Source organism: Pseudopipra pipra, chromosome 3 (genome assembly GCF_036250125.1).
Source record: "Pseudopipra pipra isolate bDixPip1 chromosome 3, bDixPip1.hap1, whole genome shotgun sequence".
In the NCBI taxonomy this organism is placed as follows: Eukaryota; Metazoa; Chordata; class Aves; order Passeriformes; family Pipridae; genus Pseudopipra; species Pseudopipra pipra.
The window spans coordinates 81,726,582-81,748,624 of NC_087551.1; the positions used below are offsets into that span (position 1 = coordinate 81,726,582).

At 36.8% G+C, this 22,043-nt stretch overlaps 1 protein-coding gene across 1 annotated transcript in view; it reads left to right on the forward strand.

Moving 5' to 3' along the window:
• The window catches only part of ME1 (malic enzyme 1), a 165,463-nt gene that overhangs the window by 78,945 nt on the left and 64,475 nt on the right, over nucleotides 1–22,043 (forward strand). Inside the window, exon 6 of the mRNA XM_064651109.1 lies at nucleotides 9,410–9,513. Coding sequence (XP_064507179.1) covers nucleotides 9,410–9,513 — 104 coding nt within the window. The remainder of the gene's footprint in view (nucleotides 1–9,409; nucleotides 9,514–22,043) is intronic.

Sequence of the window (22,043 nt, forward strand, 5' to 3'; positions counted from 1 at the left end):
TATCAGAATTGTTGGTATAGAAATGGGATGTACTGGTAACCTAGAACAAGATTTTCAGTTTTGTAAATTATATCTGTTGATATGATAAAATTCTGTTCAATTACATATCTGATGGACTCAAAACACTTGTGCTGTCATAATCTGTGACCTGATACAATAATAGCAAAATCTTCTTTATTAATAGAATATTAAAGATGAATGAAAAAGATCTTCAAGGGGTTTTTTACAGTTTATGTTATCTGTCATTTGTCACATGAAGCAAGATTATTAAGATAGCATTCTTCTGAATATAGTTAGTTAAAACTTTACTGATGCCATCTTCTTTGCTCTTCTCTGATTCACTTTGTTGGTGGTTTGTTTTTTGGTTTTGATTTTTTTTTTCTTAATTTTTGTCTGTTTTTGAAAACTGGATGACTCCTTACATTCAAACGTTTCCACTGCCTATCCTAAACAAAATTTGGAAATGTAAGTGCATGAAAATAAAAGGAATGACATGTGTTTGTTGCTTCACAGAAAATGATATAGGAAAGTTTGATGTATTCACAGTGTTTGAATCACATCAAGCATCTGTATCTTGTCATACTCTCTTGATTAAGCTAATAAAATAATTTATTAAGATAGCAACACACTTGATTACTTTGCAGGAAAAAAATCTTCAACTTCTATAAAGCATTTTATTGAGGCTAGACTTGTTTTTAAGGTACTGTATAGGCTACCGTGAGTAATATTTGGACTTTTCTTAAAGATTACTGTTTGGCCACCTTCTGTGACTTATTATAAGCACTTACTGCTGGACCCTCAAGTAGGTTTTAGCGTGTCATCCCTCAGGTTTTTTGAGAGCAATAAACTTTTGAAAGTTTGACTGTGATAATCTATTTCTATAGCTTACAGTTCCCATTATCTATCAGCTGTATTTCAAAATGTAGCATTGAGGATATTGTTAAGTGTTTCTTGATGTGTGACAGGACACGGGATTGAAATTTTAGACATATAACTTCTGGGGTTCATGAAGAAGAAATAATAGTCATTAACTGTATGGGGTCTATGGAAGGTCAGTTGTGTAGGGAGCTTAATGGTTCATCTGAGTCTTTTCTGTGATTCAGTAAAAGCTTTTATAGAAAGTAGATATTAGGAGTTTCAGGAGATTTCTTGTGAGGTGCTCTGAAACTATATGAATAAAAGACATCAGATTTCTCATATTTTTTTTACTTTCTGATTATTATTTGTATGTTAAAATATTAGTGATTACATGCAGCATAATGTGCTGAAGTCCTAAACGATGTTGGATTCTTCAGGACTATTGTTTTCTCAATAGGCAAATGATTAAGTTTTTCAAGAAATGCCACTGGCATGCAGACAACCATTTGTTTTCAGTTTTACTGTGTAAAAGAGTTATGCATGCTAAAATTGTGTCTGATGAAATGTTCCTCTGAAACCATGGTTCTGAGCATCTTCCAAGTTCCAACTCAAATTACAGGCATTTGTGGAATTGGCATTATCCCTGTCCCTGCAGACAGATATTAACATCAGGAGAAATCGCTCAGACTGTTAAACATAATGTAGAGTATTTATCTTGCTGGTTTTTTTTTTCTTAAAGTACACAATGAATTAGGTCTCTCTGTTCTCCTTACTAACGCTGCTAAATATGGTTCTGGCAGTGAATTGTGTCATAGAATTCTTTAGGTTTGAAAAGACCTTTAGGATCATTGAGTCCCACTGTTATCCCAGCACTGCCAAGTCCACCACTAAACCATGTCCCTAAGTGCCACATCTACATGGCTTTTAAATATTTCCAGGGTTGGTGACTCAACCACTTCCCTGGGCAACCTGTTCCAGTGCTTGACAACCCTTTCTGTGAAGAAGCCTCTGTATTCCACCCATGGTGACAGTGCCCTGTTCATACAAAGCATGCTGTTATTTTTGGATTGCCACAAGTAAAATGGATCTTCCTATACTTTTCCTTTTGTATAAATTAAGAAAATTCCAGGATTAGAAATTATTTCCCCTTCTTCCTGCTAATCTCGTGCCTTAGTTATGACCTGCTTGGTATAGCTGCTACTTGGTGCAGAAGCTTAAATGTTGATTTAAAAGAAGGACCTGATGCATCCATGTGGTGATGGTACACAAGCAGAGTACTAGGAAAAGAACTTTAATGCTATAAGGATCAGTTTAACAAGGAATTTATTATTTTAGTTTTGAAGCTAACTTTCCTTTAACAGAATATGTTGGCACAATTTTATGTTTACAGTTGAAAAACTTTTTAGTTTTTCCTTTTCTAGTATGAAAAACTGTCAAACTAACTTGGCAGATTTGTTTTTTTTCTTCAATTACATTACTTTCATAAACAACATCTAATCCAGTCCTCAGGAAAATGCCTGCTTTTCTCCTTATGAACAGTGCATGACCTGTGCTGCAGATTCAGTGATGGCTATTCTTTCATAGTTACTTCTAAGTAGTTTTTAGAAGTTAAATTGGTTGAAAATCATCAATGGAAGCTGATTGACCTGAAAAAAAAGATTCCAGTGGCATTTAAATTTCAGGGAAATACCATTATTTTTTTGCTTTATCTGTTGGCTAGCAAAGTTGTAGTTGAGGTATGGTTCACTACTTAGCTATTCCCAGGTCTTTCCTGATTGGAAACTGCCATGAAGAACAAGGTGAATAAAGCAGTTTTTTGCTAGATTGTCCAATAGGTTTGCTACAAGAATTTTTTTGATAGCAATAGTAAGTTACTGCAAAAGCTTTGTCATTGTTGTGTGAATCTGCTATACTGTGTACCAGAAAGGTGAGGAGGTAGAACAAAAGCCAAATTGCTCTGATCTTGCGTCTGATGTTGGGTATATTATTGCTTTTAAAAATTTTTAGGTTTTGGTATTGAATATCAGGTATGGCAATATATACAGTTTGCCTAGCTATGCTGTCTATACTTGTAATTTTCAGAGCCAATCAAGAAAAGAACTTCAAGTGTCTCTGTGAATTCCAGGTTGTTTGGAATGGAAAAATCAGAAAAGAATGCACACGCATCATTGATAGGCCCCTGGCTGTAGCCAGTATTGTCTGTTTCAGGTGTTCAGAAATCTTGAATTACACCTAAAAATCATTAGATGAACTTTCTATAAAAGCAGAATTTCTATAAAGTATTTTAAAATTTCCAGTATTTTGGAGGTAAACTAAGAATGACTTAGATGTACCTACAGACTCACACTAGAAGGCAACACTACTCCCTACCCCTGGACCATCAATAACCCTTGAGCTTTTCACCCATCACTGGATTCCACAAACTGACTGGATGCAAACACCAGTGTGTTGCGTGACTTGAAGAGCAGACAGCACAACAGCCTTCTGAAAAATCAAGTGCATCTTGCTGCAACTTTCTGTCTTTGTGTTTTGCGCTTGGTGCTCCCTTGCTAATGATGGCTCACACAGCTTCTGCTATTTGGTATATCTTAGGTGTGTTTGTAAATGTTACCCTTAGGGGACTGCATGGTCTCTGCATGCTCGCTCACAGGAATGAGTTTTATTTCCTGGGGGAGCCCTTCTGGTGCCCTGACAAGGGATGGAGGGACACGGGCGGAGTGTGCAGTGCGAGAGGTCTGGAGGGCTGGCGCCCGCTCGCCACACAGCCCACTGTCTGCCCACAGCCTGCACACACTGGGGCCTTTATGCAGTGCCACATACATGCGTTGGAAACATCCCACAGAATGTCCCTGGCACAACCTGGCTTTGTGCAGTCTTCTTGCTCAGGGACAGTCTGTGGTAATTTCATAGCGTGTTAGAAGATTCCTGCATGAAGAATTCTTTCCAACCATTAGAGGGATTTTTATTTTGCTGTTAAAGTTCGCTGGAGCTGACAGTTTTTCAGCTGGGTAAAGCTGACTGCATGCGTGGGAAATAACTAGAGTATAAGCAACAGGGTTCAGTGAGTATTCAAAGCTACAACTGGTAATTCCTCTTCAGATTAAGAAATGAATAAGCTTCCTGAGCAGAATCAAGCACAGGATGTAAAAGTCACATTGACACTTAAACAACCTTATAAAATTAAAGAACAGGTTGAATTGAATAAATGAAGCCTGTCTTCAAGGAGAAATAACTGAAAATGTGTAGTCTAGATGTGCAAAACTATAGTATCACTATGCGTGTATGAAAGAGAACATATTTTCTGTATTGTTTAGCACAACCTTAAATTCTTTTAAACAGAATTTGAAATACCGTAACTTCTTTTCTGTTACATTAGGATATTGCTTCAACAGAATATTAATAAATATTTATATTTTGAACTGTCTCAAAAACTCTTAATATTCTTCAGGAATAGTTTTATTCCATGGAGTTTGTTCCCTTCAAGCACTACACTCAAGATTGATGACAATTAAACATTATGAATGTATTGTCTTTTAAACTCTTGACTATTTCAGGTCTAGAATTTTGTCTGAACAGACAATGGATGATTTATAGTGATGTTTTTAGGGTTACAGATCGGAAAATATTAATTATAATACAGCTGTTGTCTGCATACACTGTTATCTTTGCCTCTCAAGTACTGGCAGCCACTTGGTTTTGGCAAGGTGAACACAGCTGGGCTCAACTTTTTAAACTCGTGTCCAATGTGTGGGGGTTTTCCTCCTTTATTTGTAGCTAGAATGACCCATTGTGATACCCTTTTTTTGGCCTCCTATTTTGGGACCGTTTGTGTCATCTTGTCCTATGGAAATTCCTGTGGAGGAAACTGAGGTGCAAAGAGAGATACTGCTCTGTGTGCCAGTGCCTGTCTGTTGGGCATGTCCAGATAAAGTGTTAGCTGAGACTCCCAAAGATGAGATCTCCTCCTTTTGGGGAAACAGAGAGGATAAGGCCTCTTTTTTCTTCTGCTAGAAAAGTCTGATGTTTAGATAGGAGGGGCCATGATCTCTTCTTAGTAAGTATGCCATGGGGCCAGTGTAGTTCAGAGAAAACAAAATTTTAAAAAAATCTTTCACTCTCTGATTATGAAACTTCTTTTTGCAAAGTATTCTGCACCCTCAAACCCAATTAGTAGCATTCAACTCATCAAAAATTCACTTAGCATTTGGAAACATAGAATCTGTTATATGTTTTAAGGACATCATCCTTTATTTCAGACTTCAAAATAAGCTTTTTCTAAGAAAAGAAAGGCTTCCTAGTCTAATATAAATTGAAATCTTATACACTCTTTCTAATGCCATGAAAAACACTTTGCAGCTGTAAGCTGTTCTTGAAGGACAGAAAATTGTGATTCAGCATGTTAGTGCTTACAAATGAAAAATTTAAATGAACACAGATTGATTACTGGGTAATGAGTACTGATAGAAGCTGAAGCTAAGTCCAAAACATTGGCTTTGTTCCTACCTGGCTAACTCTTCTATTGGAAAAAGTTTCACATCAAGGGAAATTTCAGTCTTGTGGAACACAAAACAAAAAAAGGTTTGGAATGTCCAACTTTCCTGGAGAACAGAAATTCCACTGTGCTCACCAGCCCTTCCCCAACCTGTGAAAACTGAGACAAGAAGAAGGTTACAGAAAGAATTTACAGTGTATTAACATAAGAAAGAATTTACAGTGTATTAACATAAGAAAATATTAACACTTGAAAAAGCAGCAGTATTCCCCTAGTTTTCTTGGTAACTGTGTGCCCTGTTAGACCAATCATACTCTGAAATGTATTTAATTTCTGGTGTATGGCATATCTTTGTCCCAAAGCTTCAGACGTCCCACACAAATGTAGTTCTCCTTAAACTTTATAGCTGTGGCTCTAATGCAAATCATCATTTTCCATTCTGGAACTGCTGGAGGGTTTTGACATTTTGATGGCGTGCAGTTAGTTTCTGCTCTGAAGTCTCACCATACACCAAACTCTGTCTAGGTGGCATTGATTGGTTCTGAACACTTGCTGCTGGAATCTTTGTCAGTGGAAAGGCTCAGTGTTTTGCAGTTTTGCACCTCCAATTTTCCATGAAGCTGTTCACTAAAATGTACCTGTTCCAAAGAAACGTCTCAGTGCCAAGTTTGAGAATAGATGACATTTCAGTGTGTTTGTGCTCAACTGATGAAATAGTTAAGTGTGCAATTTTCTGTTTCTCCCTGGTTTGGCTTTTGTAGATAAATTAGAGCCAGGTGCAGAGCTCAAGCCTTGCTTGAACTTTGATGCTTTGCTGATCCCTTTAAGTGTGCATAAGTAAGGTGGTATAAATGGCTTGCCTTTTTCTTAGAACCCCAAAGGTCATTGCGGTTTTAATTTGCTCAGGTGGTGCTTCAAAGAACATGTTATTTTATACAGATAATTCTAAATAGATGTACGTATTTCCACTACCAGAACTTCAAACCGTATTTCTGTTAAAGCTTGAATGTACCACACTAGTAAACCTAAATGTTTTAGAACTTTCTTTAGCCTTAGAATAAGTGTGTCTAAAAATAAACTGGCATTAACCTTTTCAGTATCATGTAATATGCATAACAAACCCACTAAACTGAAAAAAGCAGAGTTATGTTTTGAAGGAGATTTGATTTCCAGCTTTGGCAACAAGCTGGGTGACAAAAGAAACCAAAGTCATTGAGAAGAGGTACCTAATCATCATGTCAGCTTGACATACTCAATTGTAGGATGGAACTTTTTTTCCGTAATCTGTTTTGAAAACCATGAAATAGTCGATAGCAAATGTTAGTTTCTCAAGATGTGTGAACCCTCTAAAAAAACCAAGCACTATGGACCGGGTTTGCATGGTGTTGACCTGAATAAAGGGATAATGTGCTTAAGCAGCTTATGCATTCTTCAGTGCCCTTTGGAAAGGGAGCGGCTCCACAATGGTTTGCCACTCAGGGCGCAGACGTGACCACTGTTCTTTTCACTTTCTGAATGTTTCATTCTTTTGTCTCCGCCCAGGGTTTCTTACTACGTTGTTCCAAACAGGGCTATAAAGGAACTTTTTGGGGCTATTTCTTGTCAAACTGTAACGTTTGTTAAGCAGAATGCACTGAGCTGTAAAGGAATTTTGAACTCTGAGTATATAGCTGGCCAAGCTTTTCATCAGTGATGTGTTGCTGAATTAATTGTTTCTACTTGTGAGACTTCCCAGGCTAGAGGTTTAAACATACTCCAGAAACACTGTAATAATTGTTTTAAATATTCCACATTAAATTTCAGCATCAAAGATACGTGAATAAACTCAAGCTGTGGTCTCACAAAGGGAGCTGCTTTGAAGTTCTGAGTTTTAGTGTTGACTATAGATTTAAATGCTCACAGACATGAGAGATGCAAAAGGAAAGTAGCGAAAGGAGTGTAAGAGCCTATGTTTCAAGGCAGACCCATGTCTTGTTTAGCACTTTCTGAACAGAGTAACTGTGATGCCTGTTTCTCTTGAACTTTCACACAATCACTGCCCATCTGATCTGCTTCTTAAAGGAATAAGCCTGACAGTCTGGCTGCAAAGTGCTATGGAAACATCTTCAGTATTTAAAAAATAAAGGGACCAAAGATTTTTTTAATTTCATTTTAAGCATTGTTTTACAAAATGAGAAAAAATGAGAAAGCAGACATTGCTTAATAAAAAACTTCTGGAAACTCTTAAAAGAGCACATCAATTTAGGAAGAAGAATTATGGGAGTTGGAAAGAGATTAAGTTATTTACACTTAATTGGACAGTGGAACATGCAGTATGTTTGCATAGGACATGAACTGGCATGAAAAGCTGGGGCAATGGGATTTTAGAAATGGGATTCCTGTTTCTGAGTCCTACTGTGATGTTCCTGTCAGAGGCTCCTAGGGCTTGGCAGTTCTTTGTGTGCTCAGTCTGGTGGGAAGCAACAGACTCTCCAAACTTGCCTGAAGTTTACACATTGCTGAACAGTTCATTTACACTTCCTGTGAATTTATCTCCCAGAGATAAAAAAAATTATCCTTGATTTTTCAGATTTTCCTGAGGTCATTTTAAATAACTAGACAAACTGAAAATTGAAATGAAAAACTAATTCCAGAAATAGTTCTTAACAACAAAATTTGAAATGATCATATAAGAAAAGAAGCCTATAGAAAAGGGACAATTACTTAGAAAGATATCAGATCAAATCCTTGCCTGCATTTTTCTGCTGTATCTGGAATAGGTACAGAATTATGATTTTGATTTTGCTGCTGTAATACTTAAAATAATGTAAATACACAGGTAAAATTGTTTCAGCCAAAAAATATGTTACTTAAACATGAATGCTACAATGAGTTGATGAAGGGAATAAACAAAATACTTACAGTGTAATGACTTCACCTTCATTTACAAAGTAATTTTAATTTTGAGATTTATTCAGTTGTCAATTCAAAAAGTTGAACTAATAACTTCTGAAAGGCTGTAAGTAACATGTTAGAAACTGTTTTGAATTGGTGATGAATTTAGCAATGGTTTTAGAAAATTCAGCTTTTAAACCTGTTGATGTTTAAAAACATTCTAATCTTACATCTTTACTTTTTTGTGGAAGTGGAGAGTAAAGTGAGGGAGAGACAAACATTTCTATCTGTAGGTCTGCATCAGGATACTCCCACGGGATGCAGAATACTACCAGAGGTTTTAAGTTTCATACTGATTCAAATCAATCTTTAACAGGGACTTCTGACCCAGAAGATTTTTCAGTTCTACAACATAGAAGAGCTGGGAGTGCAATTTAGGCATTTCTCTAAAATTCAGAAATCTCATTTCTGATTCTCTGTTTGACCAAACCAGGACCTTCTGGTAGTGAAAACATGGAATAATTCAGGCTTGGTGTTTTTATGGACCTAGGGGAAAAGTCTGTATCTTAAATCTAAAGAAAGAAAAAGTACAAGATTTAAGCATAGGCAAATTCAGAAATCTTATCCAACTGATGGAACGTGGATAATTGAAATGGATAATGCTGGAATCTAAACTGATAATCTAAAAAGCATGGAAGGAAGAGGTCGAAGGCTTGTTTATGTTTTGGCATATTGAATTTTAGAAAGCAGCACAGTTTCCGAGTATCAGCTCATCAACAGAGTTGAAATGATGGGCTCTGGGAGAGATTGTGGAACATGATGATAGAAGTAAAGACAATGTCCTTTTTAAAATGTCAGAGCACGGTCAGGATATAAAGGAAAAATATAAAAGTGCTAACTAAGGCTTAAAAAGATACTTTTGAAACCTGACTTCCCAGAGTAAACTTTTTCAGTTGGAAACTATACACTTCCTTTGAGACTAGAGTATCCCTTTTCTTTGATACAAAAGGGTGTTTCTTTAATCTCCTTATGTTTCTTCAGTCTTTATGTAGACATGGATAAGTGGATATGTACTTCATATGCTTGGATTAATCTTCAAACACTGTATTGTTCTCCCCTTCTTATTAAATAAGAGTGTAGTATTGTAGCTTGCTCATGTAACAGCTCAACTATTTTTTTTAACAGACATTGTTGAAAGATCCTTTGTATATTGGGCTGAGGCACGAGAGAATTAGAGGTCAAGCCTACGATGATCTTCTTGATGAATTCATGGAAGCTGTGACTTCAAGGTAAGTGATATATCTGTGCTGGTCCTTGGTGAATTCCACTATGAACTTCATATTGCCAGAAATAAAGGTCAGTAGCTTAAGAAAGGAAGACAGAGTTGTTAGGTTCCGAATAATTTTTATTTTGAGCATACGATTTTATGAGTTTTTAACTGCCTTAACTATTTACCTTTAATATTGTAAATATGTGAATTCACTGTATGAGTGGTAAAACTCATCTTGAGATGAGCGAACTCATTTGTCAAACTTCTTTTTCAAGATTTGGATGGCTAAGTATTTGCCTAATAATTCTCTATGCATAGTGCTGTGCCTACATGATTGTCTCTGTGATTTCATATGTGAGATGTCACCAGCCTTAAAGAAGATCTCACACTCGGCAACCACTGCCTCTGCTCCCACCAAAGCCACAACAGGACTAAGCTTTCAGTGTTTTAATTTTAAATGTCATGGCATGGACCTATACCAAGTCAGCTCTTTCACTTGCTTCTTTTTTCCTATACAGAAAGTAGTTAAATGTATTATTAGACTATGATCCATAAAATAGTTCTTGTTACACATCAAATAAAGTTTGCTCATATTTTCCTTGTTTGTTAAAATATTTGTGGAGTTCTAGCCCTGCATTCAATGTGTATACCTAAAATAGCTCAAGTGCCAGGATCCTTAGCAGAATATGTTTTCTGCATCTGCATCCCAAAGTTGAGGCTGAACTGTGGAACCTGGAAATACTTTCCAGCTCTTCAGTCTTGCCTTGTGCCCCTCAGCATTTTGACTCCATGTTGTGACCTTGCCTGGACAAGCACAACCTCTGTTCTTCCTGACTTGGTTGCTGTGCAAAAGAAACTTGGCCAAGCAGGAGGTATTAATTTCCATGCCTGAAACACGTATTCCTTCACGTATTACTATACTCTTCCCCATCATCCCCAGTTAGCTGCCACTCCCTAGTTGATAATCTTGCTATGAAAGTTGCTAGTTTGGCTCTATCCTGTAGTGTGTTTCTTCCTCTGCAAAATATTTCATTTCAGATAAAATTGATGCACCTTCCTAATAGATTCATGTCCCTAAAAGAAGGTTTAAAGCATTAAGAAATTGCTCTGTGGTCCATGTTTTGAGAATCTCTAACATAATGCATTCCCTAACTCACCCTTTCTTTAAAATGAACCCTTGTTCTTCTTACTGAAGGATATCATCAGAGTCAAGCAGAAGATTATCTCAGTAATGTTTGAAGGTCTGGTTGACATGTTCTTTTTACTTAAACATCTTTAAAGCTCTGTAATTTTGAGCAATTTTGAGCAATTTGTGTTTGCTTGACCTTCTGAAAGATCACTTTGTTCTCATCTAAATCGCTTATGATCAGTGTAATTTATTTCATGTTTGAAGTGGGGCTCTAAAAACTATAATTCAGACTTTATGTGGTTTACTTATGAACTGTGTTGGCTGTACTGTGACATCTATGTTGATTATGATACTTATTTGCTAAGGTGAAGGGAAAAGTGATGTAGTTAAGTCAAAATCAAGTCCATTTGATCAATAATTTCACATGTTCCTAAATTTGAATTTGTGTTTCATGTGCCACTGGCAGACTAAGCACTTGCAGCTGATTCTGGCATAACAGGTCTGACTGTTAATGATGCAGGTCATGATTCCCTTGCCAGCCATTGTGGTGATCTAGGTAATTGTATACTTTGGTTAAATAATAGTTACTTTTTCCTTATGAAAGTTTCTATTATGTTTTTCCTCTTTTCACTTTTCTTAGCCTTCTGCTGGCTGTTTCACTGAGGGAGTATTTGCTTCACTAATCTTAGATGCATGTTTGGTCTGTTAGATTTTAGGTTAGTCATATTTATAGTTAGTTATTGCCATAGTGCTCCAAAAGAAGCATTCTTAATTAGCATTGCCTAATCAGTTCCTGGAATGGAAGAAGTTTTGCAGAAATCTGTTGTCGTGTTTTCAGTCCATCTCCAAGACATACATAACCATGAACATTGTAAAGCACAAGGCTGTCGTATATTTTTAATAAGCCTAAGTTAAAGACACGGTGATGACAGATATTTTCAAGTTGGAAAACTATGTGAAATACCTATTTTAGATCTTTTTCACCTCCATAATTCTCCAGAGAGGCCAAATGCTAATAGAAGTGAGAGCCAGGTTTTAGCAGCACTGCCTGGGAGCAACAAGGAGCACGCAGCCGTACAGGGCGGTGCACTTTGTACAGGCTTTTCTTTGGCTTCCAGGGAATTTTCCTAGACATGCACATCATCTTGATTGATTGTTAAATTTTGAAAACCTAGATTTTTATAAGCTGATGCAGCATAATTTATAGTGTTTCATGTTGAAACATGACCTTTATACAGTAAATGCCATAATGTTTAATAAAGAAAATGGTAGTTTCATCAACTGCAATACTTTCCGCTTCTCAGCCTCCACTGCTATTCACCCCCAGAAAGATCTTCTTATGAAACACAATTATTTATGAAGGAGTCAGGGTTAAAAAAAAGCAAACCAAAAAGCAAACCAACAAACCCACAACTTAAACTATCCATTACTAAAAGATTTTGGTACAGTATCCAGTACACTATCATGGCAGAATGGAACTAGTACATTGTGATTTTTCCCAGATGTGGGAGGGCAGAAGCATATGGAAAGTGTCTGGATTTCTCTTGACATGAATCCAGTGAACAGCTTTTATTTATTTACTTATACATTTATCTGTTTATTTATTTATTACCAGTGCCAGCAGCTGCCCTCTCTGAGGGCATGTACTGTAATTTCTCTGGACATTGCCAGGTATTTCTTGCTCTTGTGTCAGTGTGGTAATTTAGGGGAACAGGAATATTCTAAATGGAAGGAATGTTTTGTTACATGAGGGAAAAATGGACAGTTGTCTTCATCAGTGAAGAACATAAACTGGAATTCAGAAACGTTTGTTAAGTTTCTATACAAAGAAGTAAATTTTTTCAAATTACAGTTTGTTCTTAAATATCTATGTTTACAGAGGAAACTCTGAGAGGAGGGATTTCTAAATAACACTTTGGTAGCTGGGATTGATCCACCAAGACTTCCTGTGTAACCAGAGAAAATAACTCTATGTTTTTATTCCAGTTCCTATTTCTTCCCTACTTGACTGTGATAATGCAAAGAGAAATATATAAATGGCCAAGAGGTATTCATGTACAGTAGTGAAGGGATTATGGAAATGCTTGAGAGGAAAATATGTAAAATGGAGATGGAACAAGAAATGACAGAAGAGGAAAAAACACCTTTTCAATGAGAGGGACTTGAATTGTCTAATACAAGAAATAGATTTAAAGGGGATGGAAAGTTTTTTCCATGTTTAAAATGATATTTCATTTTCACAAATCTGGTAAAAATAACTCCACCCTGAAGCCCTCCAAAAAATGTCAGAGTAGGGAAGAACAGCATCATACCAGCTTGCTTTCTGCTGCAGATCACCTCTGGTGGAAGTCATTGTACATTGGGCAAGGACAATACTGACTTACACCTCTGGCCTGTGAACAGAAAGGAAACTTAGAAAATGGAAAGAATCTGATGGAATTCCCATGGTTTGTTTCCTTGCCTACCTACCACAGCCCCAAGAAGCTGGGTGGAATTATTATTCTGTTGTGAGCTAAACCCCATGGATTTGTGATGTGTAAAAGAAACCTTGTATCACTGAAATCATCTTTCTGTGTGTGTTTTCAGTTTCACTTCAAGATGCAAATAATAGTGGTGGACCCTTGAAAAGTAATACCATGTGTCGTCTACATTCTCTTCTGTAATCATATTTTGATTAAATCCTTCCCTGCTCTTTTTATATGCTGTGCTTTTCTCAAGTTTGTGAGTTATAAACCAAGCTGCTGACAATTGTAATTCAGTATGTTCCATCCTAAATTACCATGATGTAGTCATTATTCCTCATTTGCCTGATTACATTATTCACAGATGGTAGCAGTGTTTCATTTCACTTTGTGTGTTACTTTAAAACAGTGTTTTATGGTAAATATGGTTTAGCTAGCTTTGAGAACAACTGTAAAAGCAATGTATCCACAAAATACAAATACAAAAATGTTTTAATAGATGCTTTCATTTAGTAGATTTCATTAGAATATAGTTCAGTTTGTGAATAAATAAATTCAAACAGCCCTTACTTTTGGCAAGAGAATATACTAGCAGGAAGTCAACTTAAAAGGTACCTATAGCTGTGCATCATTAAGGGAGTGGCTGGGCATTGTGGTGGTTCTGACATTGTGTTCAAGCACAGATTATGAGTACAAGAACATTTGTGTCTCTATTCTCTTTTGTTCTGTAGTGGTGCAAGACCAAGACTTATGTCATGCCTGTATGTTCCCATACTGATTAAGTTAAAGTGGCTGTCAGAACACATGCAGGAAGAAATGCTACTGCAACAACTCCCTCCTATGGCAGACTTTGTGAAGACCTTTCTGTTTATAGGTTTCGTTGCTTAGTGGGACTTAAGCCCTTGGAGGCAATTTTTCAAGTCTATGGCTACCTACTCCTTCCATCATTTAGCAAACATTAACTTCCTAGTGAAGATCCCTGTGGACAGCAGGATAGGAGAAAGGTGGATTCTTGGGCAGTAGCCCCTAGACTGCCTTGACTACAGCTACAATTGCTCTTTGAACCCACCCCCTCAGTTCCTTCTTGTTTTACATCTGAGATTGATGTCCAGTAATTGATGGGCTTGCATTCTTCCTGAAACTGCTTGGACCCAGGCTTCCTTGCCCACCTACACTCCCAGGTGGACTTTGCTTTTATACTCATGGGGTAAAACCATTCAGGAGGATCCTTATGTTTTTTGACTATTAAAAAAGACCCTTGAACTAAAAAAAAACCTCGCACTGTGGTTTTAAAACAGGGGCTGTTGCTTTGGATAATGGAGGGTGCTGTGGAAGAGAAAAACTCCAACAGTTACATAAGCAGGATTCCTTTTTTTTTATCCTAGTTCAAGTAACTGTGATGTCTTGCCTGAGGAAAATTTTGGGATTGACCACATGACTTGTAACTGTTATCACTTGCAACATTTAAATTGTTAACAGATGATGCCACCTCTGGAAAATTTGTTGGAATCGTCCTCACCTGCCTGTGTAGGGGAAAAAGAGAAGTAACCTCAGTGTAGTGCATTTTTTGAGGTGGGGTGCTTGTGTGCACATTTGACACTCTTCAGTTGCCAAAAGCAGGGGACTCTGCCATGTCTTCTGGGTAGAAGACATCTACTTCTGTGTGTTCTGTTAGGTAAGGGGGGGTAGGGTTTTTTTTTAGTTTGATTGTTGGGGGGTTTTATTATTATTTAGTGCCTTTTATCCCTCTTCCCTTTCTTCGGTTCATTTGGTGGTTAAATAGTACCTGATTGCTGGAAATGTTATGAATGTATGCTTAACAAACTTTTTGGACACAGTAAGGTATAAGGAGAAGTGAGCAAAATCGTGGCAGGATAGACAGACCCTAAACACATCAAGTTTATTTGTAGAGAGAGACCTATTATTGTTTGGAATGCGAGACCTTAGAGAAATTCTGAGCAAAGATCAGCAGAGGAACCTTGAAGAAATAAAGCCTCATTGATCCCTTATAGAAAACACAAAGTAATGAAATCCTCAAACACAGTACTGAGTGGGAAAGCTGTTGTTTTACTTTTGCCAACAAAATAGAGTGGGGGAATATTTTAGTATTTTTAATATACTTCTTGTACCAAAATTAATTCTGGAGCTCAAATTGTATGTATTCATCTTCTAATAATGCTCAGCTACGTCCCAGACTTGCTGCAGCCATTCAAGACCCAACAAGTGAAGAACATGCTGTTCTTAGGCTTTTCTTCTCCAAACTATTTTAAGAAGGGATTTTTCAAATGGAAAAGGCCTGGGTAATCTCAGTTACTTTCCTTCATCTTTTATAGCTCCAGCAAATGGTGGGCAGGATTCCCAACAGAAGTTAGCTGGTGCAACTGTATTGTAAATGGAATGAATGTTGATTTATTTGAATAATTTGTATGAGTGTAATATTTTAACAAGGTATATATTGTTGTTACGGAAGTACAGCAGTTTTCCAGACTGTTAGAAGCAGCAGTTTCATATTTTTTTCTTTTTTTTTTTTTTTCCCCTTTGGAAACTCTAGTAAGTAAAATATCAAATTTTTGGCTGTAATTTACATCAGAATGCAGTAACTTATCTGTGCCTCTTATCCCAGCTCTGTCTCTCTCCTGCCAGAAGTCAAGAATTATTTCTACCTATATTTCAATTCTCGGGAAAACTTTCACTCACTGTCAGTCTGGCTAATGGGATTTGGATACCTCAGTGCTTCATCCCTCTCTGGTCCCTTATACCAGACAGCAACACTGCTGTGCTTTATTCAGAGTATCCCACCTGAACTGCTGCTGCTGAGATTCTTGATCCATGGCAGTGGATTAGTCCATGCCCAGTGGTGCCTCTGCTGTCTGGTTGCCTACTAATAATAAGCCATTTGTAAATATCACGACATAACCTAGTCATCGTTTGGTTGTTACTAACTTGTTTTGCCACTGGCTGATTTAGCAATAAACCATCATGGCTCACTGGTTTGTATGTCAGGTACTTGCAAATTTCTGTATAACTACTTTTATACTGTTTTTTGTTGTAGTTGTACCCTTTAAAAATAAAATCTAGCATGAGATACATTGCCATGGATCTTCAGTGAATATCCTAGAACTGAAATAAATGATTTTAGATCTTTTCATACCCAAGTAGCAAGTTTTTTTTTTTCTTGTGTTGTCATTACTGTATTAAAAATTGACAGTGACATTAGACAAACACTTCTAGTCCCAGATTAGAGAAACTACAATATTCCCAGAATTTGATTATCCATACTCCTTGAGAATTTTGCGAGGCAGAGCACTTGCTAGACTCAACAAGTTTTTGTGCAGTCTTCCCAGGAAATTGCAATGGAAACTTCAGTGGTTTCCCTGGCCATCCTAAAATCTGCAGTAGTAGTACATATATCCAGCTATATAGCCTATTGAAGTGTGGACATACTGCACTTCTGAAAATCAGGGATTCTTCTCTTTTGGTGCTTATCTGTGGAATTAAATGCTGACTTGTAAAATGCAAGTATTCAACCATGTCCTGAGATTATGGCCATGTTAGTCTTTCAGCTGTACAAACCTTGTGATATGAACTCTCAGCCAGGGTTTTGGGACTGGGGTTGGAAAACATGCCAGAACTGAATTCTGGAGTTGTGTCCATTGTCAGTTGAATGCTTGGGACTGCCTCTCTTCTGCTAACCCAGCAGTGTCTCTATACCAGTTTCTTGCCAATAAGGCATACTGAGAGCTTGCTTAATTGAAGGGAGCTAAAAACTGATGCTTTTAATTGCAAGATGATATGATATGATTAATTTTACTGATCCTTTGCCTTTTTATTTAATCTGGAGGTAAGGAGACAGTATTTGGTATCCTCAGAATTTTTGACACTTTTTGGAAATTCCAGATACCCGTCTTTTTTTTGCATTAGCAATCACTAGTGTTTATACACCCCTGTAAAAAATATTAGCCTGAAAATGGCTGAAAAATGCAATATGACACTTTAACCCCACTACCATATGTAAGTGGAGTTAACTGACACTTCACTGACACTCACAGTTGTGCCAGTGCTAACAACTTCTGAATAAATCATGTTACCTCTTTAGCTAATGTGTTTTTAATTGCAAAATTATAAAAGTTCTTTGCAATTCTGTAAGTGAATTTATTTGAATAACTAGATTTTTGGAGTTGCAAAGAATGCTGATTGTGTTCCCCAGAAGGAGATAATAGTGATCTGGTAGGTCATCTTTATGTAACTGGGGGTGTATATGAGAGGAAAAAGGAACACGTTTTGAAAAATAGACGGGTTTCAGTGATTCAAAGATCCTTTTTTTCCTAATCCCTTACTCTTTCAGATTTTCTTAGTAATTTTGTGGGAAGAATTTCTACTGCTCTCCCTGCATTGGCTCCTGCAGAAGAAGTCTTTACTGTTTTGTCTCTGGCATGTTGTTACTTTGATACTTCTCCTTCTAAAAATGCGACCTAGCTTAGTGCAAAACCAGAAAGCTGTCTGCTTCAAACATTATACTTTAGAAAAAGCGAGAGAAGTGTCACTTAATCAGCAAACTGTATGTCAGAATGTGGTGGATTTTGTCATCAAAGTTCATCACTTGCTGGTCTCTGGCAAGCCTAAATGGCTACTGGAAAGAGATCGCTGGCAGGGATTGCTGAAAATGAACTATGCAGATTTTAATAAAAATGGAGTTAAATACAGCTAGAAAAAGTCAAACCTTCTTTCTAGAATCGTAGAACCATAGAAGATAATGTTTCTGCAAATGGTTAAATGATACTATAAAATTAATTTGATTATAATTTCTTTGTGAATAATTTCTACTGCTGTAAGTAAATTCCTTTTTTTTTTCCTCTTTCCCTACTTTAAAAGACCTTGATGGAATAGATATTTGGAATCGTTACTCTTTCTCAGGATGAAGCTCTGATCTAGAAAACATGCCCAGGAGTTATTTTTCCTTTAACAGAACATATGAATGGGAACAAGCTTATTTGTGTCTGTTAGATAAACTGAAATGTTGGTTACTAATTCAGTTACTAATATCAGAAGAGTCTTCAAATCTGAAAGTACATTGAGAAAAAATGCAGGAAAAAACCTGCTCTTTTAATAAGCCATTAGCCATCACAAAGAATTAAACTTATATTGTGTTTATTTCAGGTTCTGTACAAGCCTTGAAAATGTTTAATCAGCTTATTTTTTGCCTACATGTCATCTGTGTTTGTGGTTCCATACTTGGAAACAGAAAACATTTCTGCAAGTCTGTGAAATACTACAGTTCTCACAATAATCTCATATCTCACATCCTTTAACCAACTGTGAGAATCTCCAGATTTATCAACAATATTTAAGTCCACTTGCTTACATATACTTTGGTCCTGCATCATTAAAATGAATGTATTTTTATAGGGTTTTTTTAGCCTTTTTCAGTAGCTTCAGAATAGAAAGCCTGCCTTGTTAGAGGTTTTGCATTTGTCAGCCCTGGCATCATCTGAAAACCTATGGAGTCCATTTCTCTGGCCAGACATAATGGTCCAGACATTTAGAGATCTTTTTACAATATCAAGTTTTTATTAGAAGTCTTTGATTAGTCTTTTCTGAAGAATTGATTATGATCTGAGCACATGTTTGACTTCTGGAATTTCCTCAGCTGTGAAGCAACAGCGATTCTACTGATTTATAGTGGGAAAACAGCTAGTTAAATCATTCATCCTTCACATTTATACCAGCTGATTTAAGAATGCCATAACAGTTACGAAATGCTATATTAAATTTGTTAATGATTCTAAATTTGAATTAAAACCATGATTTTTCAGTTTAAGGCAGACTACACAGTTAGGGTTTGTTTTCTTTTCTTCATCAGAAAAGTATAGAAGCTGTAGATTATATATGGAAAATATTTTTAAAGAATGATATTTTCAGGATAAGAAAACTGAGTGCAGCTGGTTTTGTATATTTTCCAAATCAGATTTCAAAATGGAAACCAGCTGCTCATCTGTTGCTCTTAGCTAAAATGCCAGCATATGCCGATTGTCGCGTGATAGCCATTTCTGAACTAATATACATGAGGAACACTGAGTATGATCTTGATGTCAAATTCCGTTGCGCATCCTCACCTAATCGCAGCACCATCTTCAAACACTGCAGGCCCATATCCTAAAGACACTTAAAAGATTTGTTTGCAAAAAATCCAGAATCAATGAGGAAATAGTGGTATATTGCATACACTGTGCATTTTCAGCTAGCTTTCTACCTGAATTACTCAGCCCCTTGCAGCTGTGCTGTTCAATGGCATTAGCAGACATCTCCATTTGAGCAGGCAGCTCCTGAGCGTTGATCTCTGGGCGTAAGAACTGGCACTGCTGTGCTTTTGTCCCAGATGCCTTCTCTTCTGAGCTCCATAGACAGGGCTGCTTTGAGGCTGGCCTTAGGCACAGGAAGGAGAACAGCACTGGAGGCAGGAAGAGACAGGCTACGTGGCTTTGGTCTTGTTATTGGTGATTTGTCAGCAGTGTGGGATTTATGTATTTTTAAATAAGAACTACTTTTTCAGCAGGGGTGCCAACAAAAAAATTAAATCTAGGTCATACTGTTAATAGAAGTCAAACACAAGGCTGCAGTGAACAGTGCATTCTTAAGGCCTTTGATTTAGACTTGGGGCCAAGTTCATTTGGTCTGGATGCATTTTTCATGTTTAATAACTATTCATAGGGTTTGTGTAGGGCTAAATATTAGTTCATATTAGTTCATTTTTTTCTCATGCTATTAAACACAAGGTTTAATAAATTAGGAAAATTTAAAAGTTTTGGTCAATAATAAAATATACTGCAGCATATTTACTTGTTTTATTTTAAATTATATATTAAATATTATGGAAACACTCTAATTGTTGTACATAAAGCATAGAAACATTACAGCACATAAAAAAGAGGTTTGCTTAAAATAATTTAGAGTTTGCTCAGTTCTCCAGAAAACCCTGTTTTGGCTTTTTTGTAGACTTCCAGGAGACTTTTTTTTAATCACAGAAAAGGAATTTCCATACTTTGTCCTGAAGTTACATTCAACAATATTCCTGTTACAGTTATTTAATAAAAAAATTCTAGTCTTTGATATCTACCAAAGAATGTTTTGGGTCAGAAGGGACGTTAAAGACCATCTTGCTCCAACCCTCCTGCCATGCCCACTAGACCAGGTTGCTTAGAGCCCAATTCAACCTGGTCTTGAACACATCCAGAGATGGGGCATTCACAACTTCTCTGGACAACCTGTTCCAGAGAACAGGTTACTACCCTTATCAAATCCCCTTCTCAAGAGCTTGGCTTCATTATTTGCTTGCATGGAGGTCCCTGGATGCTGAATCTCCTAAGTCTGTGTCAACAAAAGAGCTAAGTAAGAGGATTGATTGGTATGCAAAGATTTTTCAGAATGACTATCACCATTTTCAAGTTACAGCTCTGATAAAACTTTTTGCCATCTCTTGTACTACAGTCAGCTTTTGGATGCCCTCAGGGGCAAATATTCAGCATTGGTGGAAAACCTCTTCTTCCACAAGACGTGGTAGCCATCGTTCTGCTCCTCTAGGCTTTGGTTGTATTGCAAAATAATAGAATAATGGACTTTGTAATTGCAGCAGGTGTAAAACCATGTTATGGAAAAAACCTGTGAGCAGAAGACAAGGAATTGCCTATTTCCTGTGGCCCAGGTATCTGCATGGCATACTTAGAATAAGGTGCTAAACCAGATTTTTTTACTCTGTATTTGGGAGTAAGAGGTCCGGTGGTCAAGAACAAGGAGCTAATATGAATGTAAACAGTTGAAAAGGACAGTGGAGCTATAGTGTTTTTTCAGTTGAGGCTTGTTGGCAGCAAGTTTAGCTTAAAGAGCAAAGGCAATGTCAAAGAACCACTTAATAGAACATGGGACAAAGCGGATTTTTGACAAAGAACATAGTGTGTGCTCCAAAGAAAACCACTAAACTAGTTTCAGCTTATATAAGTACTGGTGCAGTTTTTTAATGTTCCCATTTTTGTCACCTTGCCTTTGTTAGAAATCCTACTGTGATTGGAAAACATGGGGAATTCACCTAAGTAACTTTTTTTTTTTTAGCGTTACCAGTCATGGAGGTTTTAAGTAAAGTTCTGTGCCTTATTTGAGTCATTGGAACAATTGTTTTCCATGTAGGTGTTTTAATGGGGTTTCAGGTATATGATTGAACTGCACTGATATAAACTAAGCAAGGTGATAAATATGTTATCAGAGTTTGAGGAGACTTTTTAAAAATGCTCAGTCATATAAGGTAAAACCTGAAAATGCATATTAACTAAACTGCCCAGGCTGTTCAGGTGCTTTCTATTGCATTTCTTCTTCTGGGTTACAGAATTGAACTTAGAACTTCAGTCTTTCTAAGAGAAATGGACAAGGCTAACTTTTGCTTCTTCACATAGAAAAAAGTGTCTTTTAGAAGGGGCATCAAGCCTTACTCCTGTGTCCAGTTTTAGAAGTCAAATGTGGATGTATAGCCCAAAGAAGCTGAGTCATCTGTTTATGTAGAAACAATAGTAAATATCTCCTTTGGATCAGAATGGCTGAAATGGAAAGCAATTTCATTTTTATTGTAATTATTTTCATTAAAAAAGAAAATGCTTTTAATTTTAGGCAGCTTTTGGTAGTAAAATGTTCCTAAATTAAAAGAGACTAACTTTTAGAAGAAGGAGCAGAAAACAAATGCTAGCATGCTACTCACCTGTTAGTTAAAGGCAAGGCTGTGCTATGAACTAATTTCGAAGTTTCGAGCAGTGCTGATGGTACCAAAATAGACCTGGCTTATATTGCTTTTATCATTTTGAAATGTTGTGCAGTTTATAGTAATCGTAAACTTAACTACCATCTATCCTATGAACACTTCATTTATAGCACCTGATGTAGAGATTGTGCCTGTGGATGAAGATTTTGTTTAAATAT